This window comes from Silene latifolia, chromosome 3, assembly GCF_048544455.1.
Source record: "Silene latifolia isolate original U9 population chromosome 3, ASM4854445v1, whole genome shotgun sequence".
Taxonomy (NCBI): Eukaryota; Viridiplantae; Streptophyta; class Magnoliopsida; order Caryophyllales; family Caryophyllaceae; genus Silene; species Silene latifolia.
Window position 1 is genome coordinate 118,016,724 of NC_133528.1, and position 15,724 is coordinate 118,032,447.

The window sequence follows — 15,724 nt, forward strand, 5'->3', positions numbered from 1 at the left end:
ATCGCAATCATACGGGAATGATAGGAGAGTGCATGAACTGGGGGCTCGATCAATCGGAGCCGTTCCATAAGCCAAACCTACCAAGAGCAGGTATTAGACACCAAACAAAAAAAAAAAAGACAAAAAAAAAAAAAAAAAAAAAACAAGAAAAAAAAAACGAAAAGAAAAACGAAAAGAAAAGAAAAAAAAAAGAAAGAAAAAAAGATGATGTCTTTTACCTGCAAAATGACGGGACTCCCCAAGAACGGCAGATCGCGGTTGGATTTCCTATTATCCAAACCCAAGATAATCTCTCCTAAGCACAAGCAAGCTGGGCTCCTGCGCAGCTCCATTTGCTCAATAAGACCCAAAAGACGGGGATCACCTCTCAAATCTTCATCGACGTGTCCCTGGAAGACATACACGTACAGCAAACAAAAGCCAAATGCCCTCCTCCTGGCAACATGGGAAACAGTAGGGTCGACCCTGTTAATGAATCGGTCTACAAAGTCCAACATTCTCACGCCTTTCGGGGTAACTAAGCGATCCACCTCAAGTCTAGTCAGTCCAAGCAAGTCTCTGAATTTGCTCTTATACCCTTGCGAAGTGGAAGGAATCGCAGGCAAATGTTCGGGGTCCCACCCACCAACAGCAGCAATTTCTTCAGGAAATGGGCAAATATCACCTCCCGGGAACGCGAAAACATGATAATTCGGGTCCCAGTAGTCAAGGCAAGCATCCAAGAACGGTTTTATTACCTTAATGAGCTTCAAACTCAACAAAGACCCAAGGTTATAAGCACCCATGTCGTGCTTCTCCACATTCGAAAACTCGTTGGTCCATTCCTTCAGACGGATCTCCAAAGTATTCATGATGACAAATTTCTCTTGAAAATTTATTTTGAGAGTTTTATGTGAATAGACGAGGAAGAGACGGAAGAATTGTGTGAATTAACGCCTCGTCGACGCTTCTATTTATACTAATTGCTGTTTCCAAAAATCCGCCAGAACGGACCGGCTTAGGAACAGGCGATCAAGATGTTCCTAGTCGTCTGTCCCCAGCGCAGCAGTATTTTGCAGTACTGCTCACTCAAGATTTTCTTTCATGACGATCAAGATGTTCCTAGTCGTCTGTCCCCGGTATGACGATATTTTGCAAAGATCGCTCACTCAAGATTTCTCTCACGACGATCAAGATGTTCCTAATCGTCAATATATTCCCCAGCAAGAGTTCGCTTGAGACCAACGCAAGCAGATTCAACCTCAAGTTTTGCAAGAGTTCGCTTGAGACCGACGCAAGCGGATTCCCCAGCAGTTTCTACCGACGTCCTGCTGCTTTCGATATTTATTCTTCACGGAGTTCGCCGAAGGCGTCATTCTCCGTAAGCATCTCGAGAAAGAAGTTTCTTCAGGTTCCCTGTGACCCCTAATGCCTTCAGACACCAAGCTATCTTCAGACCAAAGAGTTTTGCCGAAGCGTCTTTGATCCGTTTCACCCGGGGTATCTCAAGTATGGTCTCTTCTTATGGCTGGCGAGCTTCCTTACGTAGTCTAATGGACTTTAAACGACCCTCCCCGATAGTCGACAGACTCTAAAATGTTCCCGACGACAGGTCCTTGGTTCAGACCCCTTTGAACCGCCTCGTGTCGCCATAGTCGTCAGGTTGTAATCCTCGATTGACCTGATGGCTATACTTTGACTTTCGCCTTGTCCAAGCCTCAGTCAAAGTGGGGGCTCTGTAGACACCTCGTTTCTGCACCTCCCGCAAACCACCCGGTGATGATTGGGCCGCATGTTTGATTCGCGGAACGATTTGTGACAGTTCGTAAGATTGTCGTCAAGTGATTGCTCAAATATTAAATGTCGACCTCTTAGTTGTCATCTACGTCCCGATACGGTCGTTTTGGCAGTAATTAGAGTACATTCGAAGTCCGGGTCAAAAACCGTCTCCATTTTTCGATAATCTGTTAAATCCGAGTCGGAATATTTCGGAATGTTCCGGATATTTCTATTCCATATTTTATAAATTTTATCTTTTGGCAAGTAATATCCCGTAATATTCATAAGATAATCGAATTATTTCCGTCCTACCATAACTCAAACGCGGAAATCTTTCTTCAACAGAGGAAACCCACGGGAATAGACGCAGCAGTCTTTGCGCCTCTTCCAAGAGACGCGATGGGCTGCGCGCCTTTTCCCAGCCCTTCTTTGCATGTCTTACGTATCTTTTTTCATATCTTTCCGAGATTCACTTCCAAAGAGTCTCTGAAACCCTATTCCTTCACGTGATTAGTATAAATAGGAGCCTTCGTTCCTCATATTTCTCACGCGAGTGTCCGCCCTTCTCTTCTCCCTTTGCATTCTAGACTTTGTTCTTACTAATTGGCGCCTACGTGCTTGAACTTTCGACCACGTAAGCTCGGATCCTTCCGGGTACCAGCCTCTCCGTTGCATGACCGACCAATTTGACCAACTACACTCAATCAACTTAATTAATCAATCGTTTTCCTCTTACGAGGGCACTCTCTTTGCATTCGCGTCGAGCATTCACTAGTCGATATCTTAGTTCATCTCGTTTCGTCAACATGTAAGTCTGAGGGTGTATAATTCCTCTTTTATTTATTGTATTTCACTTTTCGTATCATCAATTGTAAGGTTTACGTCGAAAATACCGTTAAAAACGATTTCTAAAACCCTTTTGTTAAAACCGGTTTTTGCGGATTTTCAGTAGATAACCGTCAAGAAAGGACGCAGCAACTGCTGCGCCTCTTCGAAGGAGCGCAGTTCCTGCTGCGCCTCTTCGTGAGGCTGCCACAGTTCCTGCTTCCTTTCTTCTTCGTTTGTCCTCTGTAATTCGTATTCAAATTCTTTCTTTTGCTTTTTTCGTCTGTTAATTCTTCGTCTTAGTATCATAATAATTCCATGTATATTATAATCATCATTCATTCACATGTTTTAATTGTCATAAATCCGACTTAAATCCCTTATAATCCATATTTGCGGGTTTTCGTCATTAAATTCAATTCCGGGTTGTAGAGATTCAATTTATCCATATTGGATTTCTGGAATTCGTCCTTGATATAGTTTTCATTTGTCCTTTGTCATGTTCATCGCATGTTCGTCATTAATCCATCACATTTAATGCTAGTTAATTGATTTCAATAGAGGACTCATTAATATTTATCACTTCTATCATTATTCCATCATGTAAATAATCCGTTTGCATCCGTCTCATTCATGTTCTACTGTTTTCATGACCTATTCATGTGTTAAATAACCTGTTAATCACTTCCATCCGAGTAAATAATTGAATCCATCATTAAAATCACCAATCGACATTAACGGCTTGCAATTACGGCTTCCTTGTTTAATCGAGCCAAGGAACAGGACGCGGCGCGTCTGCGCGCCTATTCTTAAGACGCAGCTCTGCTGCGCCTGTTCCTGGCTGAGTTCTGTCCCTGAACTCCGTTTCTGCCTTGACCTAGGTTGTTTAGTTTACGTATTAATTGACTATTATCCGTAATATCGCTAATTTCTGTTCGTTTATTTCATTAATTCTTTCTTTTGTTCTTTTGTTCTTTTTTTTTCTCAATTATCCAATTTAAAGGTATTTTCGACATAAATCGCCTATTCCAATGTAATTAATGTAATTTTCGTTATTGTAATTTATAGTTATTGTATTTCTTTTATTGTATTCCCTTTCTTTGCTTGTATGTTTTCACATGTAAATCAGCATTAAATCCTACTTCGACCCAATTGTTTGCCAATTACGTGTCAACCGACTTAGTTAAATCCTCACATGTTAGGATTAATCTATGGATGTTGCATTGCATGCATGTAGCCGACGATATATCAAGTATAGACAACTTCCCTAATCATTAGTAGAGGCCGCTATCGAGGCGGGCGGGATTAGGTGTTCGATCAAAAGAGCTTCCTAATACGTACCCTCACCCCTTACTCCAGATCTCCGTGAGCACCCGTGTTCATTGGCATCCACGAGAGTCATTCTAGACATAGAATGCTAAGGGTAACGATTGCTTAGTGTTCATGTCACTACTTTGTGTCTTGACATGACACGAGGTATTCGAATGGTTCCAATTTCCCATAAAAATTGGTGGCGACTCCTTACAAAATGCAAACGCTTGTTTTTCGGCCTTCACCAAGCGCCCCCGTGGGCGGCCCGCTGTCCACAACTTCTCTCAAAAATGATGAATATCTTGATCAAGGCACAAAAATATAAATCCAAAAATGACAAAGAATGCAATGTAAAAATTGAAATGCAAGTTAGGGAGTTAGAATATTTACAAATGCTGGTTTAGGGAGGACTCCACCAAACTCTCATCCAATGTGAGATGTCAAGGGGGCATGTTCAAGGTGTTGTTGATGTTACTCAACACCTTGAAGAAGTAGTCGAAAGCTTGTTCATTGTCATGATAAAGGTCCTCAATAGATTTTTGCACTTGTTGTTCTCCGTGATGGTCTTGGTTCATAGCATTACCAATGTAGGGATTGAATATCCCTTCGAACTCATCATCCCAAAGACCGCAAACTTCGTCTACTTGATCATTAAAAATTTCTTGAATTGATAGAGACAACTCTCCTTCTTTCTTGTTTTGGCCAATGAGGCCATCCTCTTCACTTGTCATGGGTGAGCTTTTCAAGCTCTCATTGTTGCTATTTCCTTGCTCTTTTGATGGAACATCATCAATTTTCTTTTTCCATTGGAATTCCGACTTCTTCCTATCATCCTTCCGGCTATAATGATCAACCATAAAGCATGGTTCATGCAATCGGGGAGCTCTCATGGTCTTATCAAGATTAAAAGTTATGGTCTCGTCTCCCACTTCTAGACTAAGCTCTCTGTGCTTCACATCTATCACCGCACCCGCGGTGTGCAAGAAAGGTCTACCTAGGATGATCGGAATATTGGAGTCTTCTTTCATGTCAACAATGACAAAGTCCACCGGGATGAAGAATTTGCCAATTCTCACGGGAACATCTTCCCATATCCCTAACGGTGTCTTCGTCGATCTATCGGCCATTTGGAGTGTGATGTTGGTACATTTAAGCTCTCCCATCCCTAGCCTTTTACTAACCGAATACGGCATAACACTCACGCTTGCTCCTAGATCACACAAAGCCTTGTTGATCGTGGTGTCGCCAATGGTACACGGTATTGAGAAGCTTCCCGGGTCTTTAAGTTTAGGAGGTGAATTCCCTTGAAGGATTGCACTACTCACCTTAGTGAAGGCGATAGTTTCAAGCTTCCGGATCGACTTCTTTTTCGTAAGGATGTCCTTCATGTACTTTGCATAGGCCGGCACGTGATTGATTAACTCCGTAAAAGGAATCGAGACTTCCAAATTCTTCACAATTTCCATGAATTTTCCAAGTTGGTCATCAAACTTAGGCTTAGCTTGACGACTTGGGAATGGAAGTCTAATCATAATGGGCTCCTTCTCCTTGGCCTTTTCTTCACTTTTCTTTGAAACTTCTTCTTTTGCTGGTTCATCTTCCTTAGAGTTTTGCACAACTTCTTCTTTGTCACTAGCTTCCACAACTTCATCCTCAACTTGCTTCTTTGGTCCTTCATATATCGCACCACTCCTCAAGTAAATGGCACTAACCGTTTCATGTCTTGGGGAATTGCTTTGAGGTGGTAATTTCCCCTTTTCTTTGAGAGTTTGAAGATGCTAGTTGGGTCAATTGAGTTTCCAGCATTTTTGCGTGGGCTAGGATGTTATTGATGGTGATGTCGTTTGCTTGGCTATCTTTTTGCATTTGAGTGAAAAATTCTTGTTGATTCTTTTGCATTTGGAGGACCGCTTTTAAAACATCAAAACCTTGGTCATTTTGTTGATTGTATGGAGTTTGATTTTGGTAACCTTGGTTTTGGTTTTAAAAGGGTCTTTGATTTTGGTTTCTCATGGGAGGTGGGGTGTATGTTTGTTGAGGGTTTTGAACATTTTGGCTTTTGTATGAGAGATTTGGGTGGAATTTGGTGTTTTCATTGTAATAATTGGAATAAGGGGTGCCACTCTTGTATGCTTGAAAAGCATTCACTTGTTCATTTGTTCCCCTACATTCACTTTGGTCATGTCCCAAAGTTCCACAATTCTCACATATCCCACTTGGGATTGATGAAGATGCTACCATGGCATTAACATGATGCTTTGGTGATTTTGAGGCTTCTTCAAGTTTAGCCATAGCCTTCTCAAAATTGAAGTTGATGGTATCAATATGAGTACTAAGTTGAGCATCCAATTGAGTAATAGAGTCCACTTCATGCTTTCCTCCTCTAGTAGCCTTGCGAGGTCTACTATATTGTGAATTATGGACCGCCAGCCATTGCCTCAATCTTGTTCCACGTTTGATTATCATCAACTTCGGTGAACATACCATTTGATCCCATGTTGAGAATGTTTCTTGAGTCTTCATAAAGACCATTCCAAAATTGTTGTACCAAGAACCACTCGCTAAGTCCATGATGAGGACATAAGCGACAAATTCCTTTGAACCGCTCCCAAGCTTCATACAAAGATTCTTCATCCCTTTGCTTAAAACCCGTAATTTAAGCTCTTAGCATGTTAGTCTTTTCCGGAGGGTAAAATTTTTTGTAGAAAGTTAGAGCCAACTTCTTCCAAGAGTCAATTCCAAGAGTAGCTTTATCAAGGCTTTTCAACCATTGTTTTGCGGTGCCAATTAGAGAAAAAGGGAATACGACCCATCGAGTTTGGTCTTGAGTCACACCGGTTTGTGAAATCGCATCACAATAGTCACAAAAAGTCTCTATCTGAGAGTGAGGGTCTTCACTAGGCATTCCCCCAAATTGGCTTCTTTCGACTAATTGGACAAATGCGGATTTTGCAATGAAATTTCCGGTTAAGTGTTGTGGTGTGGGAGTACCATTGGGTAGGTTCTCCTCAGTTGGTACGGAATGTGATGAAAATTTAGGCATTGTGGGTTGATTTTGTGATTGATTTGGTGGTTGATTTTGTGTTGGGTTCTCCTCACCTTCTCTTGCAAAAGGGTTGATGAACTCAATAGTATTTGGTTGAATATCTACAACCTCACCAATTCCTCTCAAAGTGTTTCTAGCAAGCCTTCTATTGGTTGTCAAAGTCCTTTCAATCTCGTGATCAATAGGTAACAAGTTATCTTGTGATCTTCTAGACATGCAAAATATCAAACAACTTGAAAACAATTAGAACAAACCTTGAGGAGTTTTATTTCCCCAAGGCAAAGAAAGACACAACTAATAACAATCTAAGAAAATCAAATCAAGTTAACACCGTCCCCGGCAACGGCGCCATTTTTGGTTGGACTCACTTGGAGCTTAATTTTCGGTTACTTGTCGTTAGGAGCACCTAGACCAAAACAATATTTATAACTTCACAAACAACTCTACTATTAGTAAAGAGTCTAGTAAAAGTCGGATCCCAAGGGATGGGTATTGATGTAGGATTTTCGATTGCAAGTAGCGGTGTCTAGGGGTGTCACAATGTGAGTTGAGATAAGAAGATCACTAAACTAAATAACAATTAAAGTAAACAAGCAAGATGATTAACATGAGATGTAAACAATTCATTAAAAGCACTAGGTTGTCATGGGGTCATAGGGGATTCATGGGAATTGATCATACAAACATATTCTCAAATTATAAGCAAGCAATTATTGTTGTGATAGATCGAGTTGGTTTATATCTTACAATCCTAGGAAGATTTGGGTCCCGGAGCCGAATCGATTAGATTGTACAACACCTACAAGTCGACTTAATCCTCCTTACTCAACTATATGCATGGTCTAATGAGAATCGAGTTGGTTTATGTCTTACAAGTCTCATTGAAAAGGTAAGTGATGGGTAAAAAATGCAAGGATTCATAGGCTCACATTTCATCAAACATAACATGTGCATAAGTTGAGATCACAACAAGCAAGCAAATAAATTATGAAAACATATTAAATTAAGCATGAATCATCCCCCATGTTGGTTTCCCCTAATTACCCATTAACCCTAGTTAAGGAAACTACTCACTCATTATCAAGTTTAACATGTTAACAAGGTTGTCAATCATATTAACAAAGCAAAACATGATGAATAAATGAAGATGATTAATAATAATTAAAAAGGGATTAAGAGAATTATACCTAATAATGATTCCAAAATAAAGCAAAGAATAATAGAAGTACTTGATGAATGATTGGAAGGTTGTCAATCTCCCAATAATAACCCAAATAATCTTCAATTACCCATAATAAAGATGAACAAAAGAGAAACTAAGGAAATGAGATTTGTATTAAGACTTGATTAGAAGTTGATTACAAGATTAAGAAGAGATTAGAATGCTATAAACTACACTAAAGATTGATAAGAAGAACATGATTAATCTAATTAGACTAATGGGGTATTTATAGTGGGGATTAGGTACACAAATTAGGGTTTCCTAAGGGCTTAAATGACGATTAAGTCCTTGAGGAATCGCTCCTCTCAGAGTAAGATGCGGGTCTCCTTTTTGCCGGTCTTTCAAAAATATGCGCATCTCTCATGGAGCAAGAAGAGGACGTGTGGGTCTGTAACACAATCCGAGCGTCCAAGGGTCGGGACGAGCGGATTCTCATGTGGCTGGATGGGCGGATTGCTGCTTGGACGAGCGTCCTGGGAGGCTTCTGGACTGGCGTCCCTATGGCAAAGACGCTCGGATTCTTGCAGTCTTGGACGGGCGTTCTGCCTGGTTGGACGAGCGGATCTCGTCCCAGCCTTCCTTTTCTTCCTCTCTTCTTCCAATAATCCTCTGGGATTTTGTCGGGGATACAAGGATTTCTTCATCATTGCCCATCTACTATAATATTTACAAAGGCCTTCTAGTCTTGTCTTCTCTTTGATGCTTGGTCATTAGATTCGATCAATTTAGCTCTATTTTGCCATGAAAATGCAAGGTTTGCACTCCCCTCCTATCAAGGAAACAAAACCTCAAAGAATATGCATAACAAAGGACTAAAGATAGTAAATGACCCAAATATGCACTAAAAAGCATAGGAACGAGGCTAATTCGGGGACTAAATATGCTCAAATAATGGTCACATCAATAAGCTCTAAATTTGTCTAAAGAATAGACAACTGCAAGAAGCTCCTTCTCTGTAGTATCATAGTTGATTTGCGCATCATCAAGAGTCTTACTTTCATAGTAAATAGCATGCAACACCTTATCTTTCCTTTGCCCCAAAACAGCTCCAACTGCATAGTCACTGCATCATACATAATCTCAAAAGGGAGACTCCAATCCGGAGATCGGATTATAGGAGCTGAGACTAGAGCTTGTTTAATCATGTCAAAAGACTTAACACACTCATCAGTAAACACAAAAGGTGTATATTTATGAAGCAGCTGAGTTAGAGGTTGAGCAATTTTTGAGAAATCCTTAATAAAGCGGCGATAGAATCCTGCATGACCAAGAAAACTACGCACACTTTTAACATTAACCGGGTACGGGAGTTGCTCAATTACCTCAACCTTAGCTTTATCCACTTGGATACATTTACCTGACACCAAATGACCGAGTACCACACCTTCAGTAACCATGAAGTGGCACTTCTCCCAATTAAGCACAAGATTGCTCTCCTCACAGCGCTGCAAAACTTTAGTCAAGTTTCTCAAGCAAACATCAAAGTCAGTACCATAAACACTGAAATCATCCATAAAGACTTCTATAATAGACTCTATGTAATCAGAAAATATGGCCATCATACACCGATGAAAGGTAGCTGGGGCATTACATAAACCAAAGGGCATCCTCCTATAAGCAAATACACCATAAGGACATGTGAAAGTAGTCTTTTCCTGATCGTCAGGATGAATGGGTATCTGAAGAAACCGAAGTAGCCATCTAGGTAATAGAAATAACTATGGCATACTAATCTCTCTAACATTTGGTCAATATAAGGAAGTGGAAATGGTCTTTCTTAGTAGCGGTGTTCAACTTCCTATAATCAATACACATCCTCCAACTTGTAACAAGTCTAGTAGAAATTAATTCATTTTTATCGTTCTTTACTACTGTAGTACCTCCCTTCTTAGGTACAACTTGGACAAGACTGACCCACTTAGAATCAGATATAGAGAAAATAATGACAGCATCAAGTAATTTATGTACCTCTTTCCTTACCACCTCTTGCATTGGAGGATTTAGTCGTCTCTGACCCTGTGCACTAGGCTTGTGGCCTTCTTCCAAGTGAATATGATGCATACAAAAGTCGGGACTAATACCTTGTAAATCATCAATGCTATACCCAATGGCCTTTTTATGAGTTCTCAAAACAGTCAACAAAGCAAAAAGTTGACCTTCAGTTAGGCTAGCATTGACAATTACTGGGTTCAATTCACAGTCATCAAGAAAGTCATACTTAAGATGAGAGGGAAGGGGTTTTAGTTCGGGTTTCTTTACCTCAGTTACCTTAGGTGAGACACCTAAACTGTATACCTTTTGATGTGGGCATTCCTCTCCGGTTAGCAATTTCTCAATCTCATGAACTTCTGGACTCCATGAACCCGTCTGAGCAGCTGAATCAGAAACAAGGGCAATCTCCAGAGGATCCTTATCTAAACACATAGAAAGACACTCATCAATAGTGAAATCAACAACATCAATACTATGACAAGTTTCATCTATCATGGGATGTTTTAAAGCCTTCTCTAAGTTAAAAACAATTGTATCATCCCCACAGCTAAAGTCAGTCTCCCTTGCCTAACATCTATAACCGCCCCCGCTGTGTGAAGGAATGGTCTACCCAAAATGATAGGAATTTGGTTGTCCTCAGCCATGTCTAAGACAACAAAATCTACGGGAATGAAGAATTTCCCAATTCGAACAGGAACATCCTCCAACACCCCCAATAGGTGTTTAACAGATCTATCAGCCATCTGCAAAGTCATATTAGTAACAGTCATTGTACCCATATTTAATTTCTTATAAATAGAATACGGCATGACACTCACGCTAGCTCCTAAATCACAAAGAGCTTTACTAATAGCAAGATGACCAATATGACAAGGGATAGAAAAACTCCCTGGATCCTTTAGCTTAGGTGGTGAATTAACTTGCAAGATGGCGCTGCACTTTTGAGTATAAGCAATGGTTTCCACCGCATCAAAGGATCGTTTCCTTGTCAAAATCTCCTTCATAAACTTCGCGTAAGCCGGCAGTTGAGTAATCAATTCAGTGAAAGGAACACTTACCTGTCGGTTCTTCACTACCTCCATAAACTTACCAAACTGCTTATCCAGCTTAGATTTTTGTTGACAATGAAGAAAAGGTAGTGCAATAGTAATCGGCTCGGCTTCCTTTGCTTTAGAATCACTTTTTGAAACACCATCATCTTCCAGGGAGGATCCTCGATCGAGTCCTGATGTCACTCAATCGAGCACGGAAGTTCCTCGATCGAGCCTGGGGCCACTCGATCGAGGAACCTTAGCAGATTCGTCTTTTTGATTTTTTTCGCTTTTATTCTCAGCTCGTGTTCCAACTTCGTCAGCTTCTTTTTCATCATCACTTAGCTCCAAATTACCCAATCCTTTAGGATGCATATAAGCTACCTCATTATCATTATTGGGCAATTCTTCGTCATGGCTTGGCCACTTCGTCATGGCAATTCTTTGTGATGCATCTTATGATTGATTTCGTGCTTAAATGTTGGATGTGTCTAGATTTTCCGCAAGCCTCCACTTGCCTTGCATCGGAATGCATACCTCATTGTGCTTCGGTGTGAGTTGAAGGGACGGAGAAGGCCCGTTAATTGCCTTTCATCGGATATTATTATTTTAGGCAGTCTTTTATATTACGGGTCTTAAGTTTATTAAATGAGCTTACTCGAGGACGAGTAAGGTTTAAGTGTGGGGAGATGTGATAAGTAGTATTTTGGTAGCTTTTACCCCGCGCTTTTACTCTTATTCCGACTCAATTTTGCGTGCTTAAATGTTTAAATAGCTCATTTAATTACTAATTTATAATAATTAGTCGTATTAGTTAAATTTAATAATTAGTCGGTTTTATATAATATTAGTATTATTACTATTAATTTATTATTATATTATATTATGTATAGGTGAGACGGAATAACACGGAGACCGAGAGAATAAAGACGGGTCAAAGAGGAAAGTCAAATGGGGAGTGAAAACCGCATTGAAAAACCAAGGGAAAAGAGAGCATGGTTGACTTTTATTAAGACCATGTAAATCCCTCCTGTTTGCTCGACAAATGCCAAGCAATTCACCATTAATTAACCAACCTTCAACATTCACTTCACAATGACCTGTTGGATTTTTATAAATAATTAAGTAAATAATATTAATCCTAATATTAATTTCAGTTTTGTAAAAATCCTATTTTGTGGCCCATTTTTTTGGCAGTCAACCCATGACTAAAACTGCCCTTTATTCACTCCCCATTTACAGTATCCACTCCACCATTCTAGTATCACGTTTAACTGCTCTTTGATGGCAAGAGCAGTATATAAGAGAACTATCCTTCATTGATAAAGGTCACCAAATCTACTCTCTCTTAAGCATTCTATACACCATCTAAATTAGTGAGAAAGGAGGGTTTGGAACCGAAATCAGTAAGAAAAGCATACGGTGTTTTACGGCAACGGGTTTACATCGGAGACGGTTTATATAATCGGGTTTTTAAAGCTGTTCAGGAATCCATAAGCAATGGCTGGAGGTTCTAATTCTCGATCTTAATTTATCGCTTCCGCTTTCAGTTTATTGTATGTTTATTTCAGTAATTTAAACATGCATATTAAGTATAAAGAACTTACATTTGGTATCAGAGCGAGTTTATCGCCTCTGTCTTGCTTGTTGATTTCCGACTTCAGTTTTCCGTCCGTGATATAATCTGCTAATCTCGTTTTTTAATCAGAATATGGATTTATTTGATATTCGGTTGTTTTACACGATTAAAATATGTTTCCGTCTATTGCCATTAAAATCTGAAAATTTTGTTGGGTTTTTCTGGGTTTAATGGAGGAAGACGGGAGGTAGGGGATGAAGTTTTGCCAAAATTTTGTTTCGTTTGTGTGTACAGTATAAATTACTAAAGCAGGGAGTATTGTATGCTTTTTTTTTTATATAGTAGCAGAATACTTCTTTTGACCCTCAGTTTGTTAGTCACTTTTTAGCATGTGTTGTAGCCTGTATGTGTACATATTGGTTTACAGCTATATTGAGTGGGTACTATGAGTTACTATTTTCTAGTGTGTACAAATTTCTAGAAAGTCCAAAGGTTTTTGGTTACTACCTTTGTCAGTTGAATTTTTTCACCTTTTGATTGTACATATTTATTTGAAGAATATTTCTTCTGCTCCTCTTACTCACATGTATGAGTATTTGTTTATTTTATTTGCGTGTATTATATATATTTAGTTGAGTATACAGATTAATGTTTTAAATGTCGAGTGATTTTAAATTTATTAGTTAGGGAGTAGCCACAGCATCTCTAATTTATTAAATTTTGTTCGAAATCACATGTGAAAACTAGACATTTTATTGTAATTAATTATACGTAATGTAATGAGACTTACCCACAGGAATCTTATTATATTTGTATAACTAATTAGGATGTTATATTGAATTATGTTTCTTAATATACCCACAGGAGTTGAGAAATGAATATAATTTGATAGTTTCATCATAAAGTTTATTTTTTATGCATCTAATTTGAGTAGACTTTAGCCCACAGGCAAGTTTATGTCACTAGATTCATATAAGCATAATTTACATTGGTAAGTTGTGATAAAATTAAGTCTCAAATTTTGGTTACTAAGCATGTATATTTAAAATTTGCAGCAAGTTTACCTGGAAGTTCCTATGATATCAAAATAGACGTTCCTGAATTGACTGGTGATAATTTTAAGGTGTGGAAGGAAAGAGTTCTATTGCATTTAGGATTCACGCGTTTCGATTATGCTATACAACACGAGGAACCGGCTGAGATAAAGAAAACTAGCACACCAGATGAAGTAGACCATCGTGAAAAGTGGGAGAAATTAAACTATATTTGCACGATGTTCATAAAGACAAAACTGTGTGCTAGTATCCGAGGTTCCGTCGAGCAGCATACTAAAGTTCGAGACCTTCTTAAAGCAATAGATGAACAGTTCGAAACTTCTGATAAGGCTTTGGCAAGCACCTTAATTATGAAATTTACTTCTTTGAAGCTCAATGCCACTAAAGGAGTGCGTGATTTCATCATGCGCATGAGGGATATTGCAGCCCAACTTAAGGTATTGGAAGTTACTATGTCTGACTCTTTCCTGGTACATTTCATTTTGTGTTCTCTCCCAGCACAATATGCCCCATTTAAGATCTCTTACAACACACATAAGGACAAATGGTCTCTTAATGAATTAATGACCATGTGTGTTCAGGAGGAGGGGAGATTATTGTTGGAGGAGGGCGAAAAGGTGAACCTAACTACTAGTACTAATAAAGAATCATCTAGTACTAAGAAGGGTCACCATAAGGATAAGGGAAAGGGTAAGATGTCTGTTGAGCCGACCATTAAAAAGGAGTCTTCATGTTTCTTCTGTAAAAAGAAGGGACATATGAAGAAAGACTGCATAAAGTTCAAGGCTTGGCTTAAAAAGAAAGGTAATTTTCATGCGTTTGTTTGTTATGAATCTAATATGGTTAATGTTATTCATAATACTTGGTGGATTGACTCTGGTACTACAATCCATGTTTCGAATACCTTGCAGGGTATGACAAACCTGCGGAAACCAGTGGCAAGTGAAAGCTCTATCTATTCAGGAAACCAGATAGGCTCGAACGTGGAGGCCGTAGGGACATGCAGTTTAGTTTTGAGTAGTGGTTTTGTTTTGGTTTTGGAAAAGACATTTTATGTTCTGAATTTTGCTCGGAATTTAATTTCAATTTCAAGGCTTGTACCGTTTGGATTTACCTTTAATTTTTCGAATTCTGGTTTCGATATTTGCGAGAAATTCTAAAGTTATTGGTCATGGTACTTTGTCCGATAATTTATATCGTCTTTATTTACAAAATGATACCACTCAAAATACTATGCATGTTAATACTTGGTTAAAAAAAGAAGTATTATGAATGAGGAGTCCTCTATGTTATGGCACCGGAGATTGGGACACATCTCCATTGAGAGGGTTAAGAGATTGGTAAAGGAAGGGGTACTTGGTACTTTAGACTTTACCGATTTTGATACTTGTGTTAGTTGCATTAAGGGAAAGCAAACTAACAAATCTAAGAAAGGTGCTAAGAGGAGTTCTGACCTATTAGAAATCATACACACGGATATTTGTTGTCCGGACATGAACGCTAATGATCCGAAATACTTTATTACCTTTATTGACGATTATTCACGATATATGTACATCTACTTACTTCGTTCCAAAGACAAGGCTTTTGATGTCTTTAAATTGTTTAAGGCTGAAGTAGAGAAACAATGTGGTAAGCACATTAAAATCGTGAGATCAGATAGAGGTGGTGAGTACTATGGTAGATATACTGAAGATGGACAAGCACCTGGTCCTTTTGCTAAATTTCTTCAAGAGCATGGGATTGTTGCCCAATACACTATGCCCGGTTCTCCGGATCAGAATGGTGTAGCAGAAAGAAGGAATCGGACATTAATTGAAATGGTGCGTAGTATGAGAAGTAATATTAAACTTCCTTCATTTTTGTGGGTTGATGCACTAAAGACGGCTGCGTATATATTAAATC

The 15,724-nt window shown here is 39.1% G+C and overlaps 1 protein-coding gene and 1 non-coding gene across 2 annotated transcripts; both read left to right on the forward strand.

Moving 5' to 3' along the window:
- Positions 1–6,458: 6,458 nt before the first annotated feature.
- Positions 6,459–6,565, forward strand: LOC141650498 (small nucleolar RNA R71). Its single transcript, XR_012546527.1, has one exon. It is a non-coding gene; the product is annotated as a small nucleolar RNA R71 (small nucleolar RNA).
- Positions 6,566–12,288: 5,723 nt separating this feature from the next.
- Positions 12,289–14,991, forward strand: LOC141647905 (uncharacterized). The gene is made up of 3 exons (XM_074456274.1): positions 12,289–12,695; positions 13,820–14,623; positions 14,731–14,991. Exons 1-3 carry the CDS (start codon positions 12,686–12,688, stop codon positions 14,763–14,765), a joined length of 849 nt encoding a protein of 282 aa, XP_074312375.1. The 5' UTR covers positions 12,289–12,685; the 3' UTR covers positions 14,766–14,991.
- Positions 14,992–15,724: the final 733 nt, after the last annotated feature.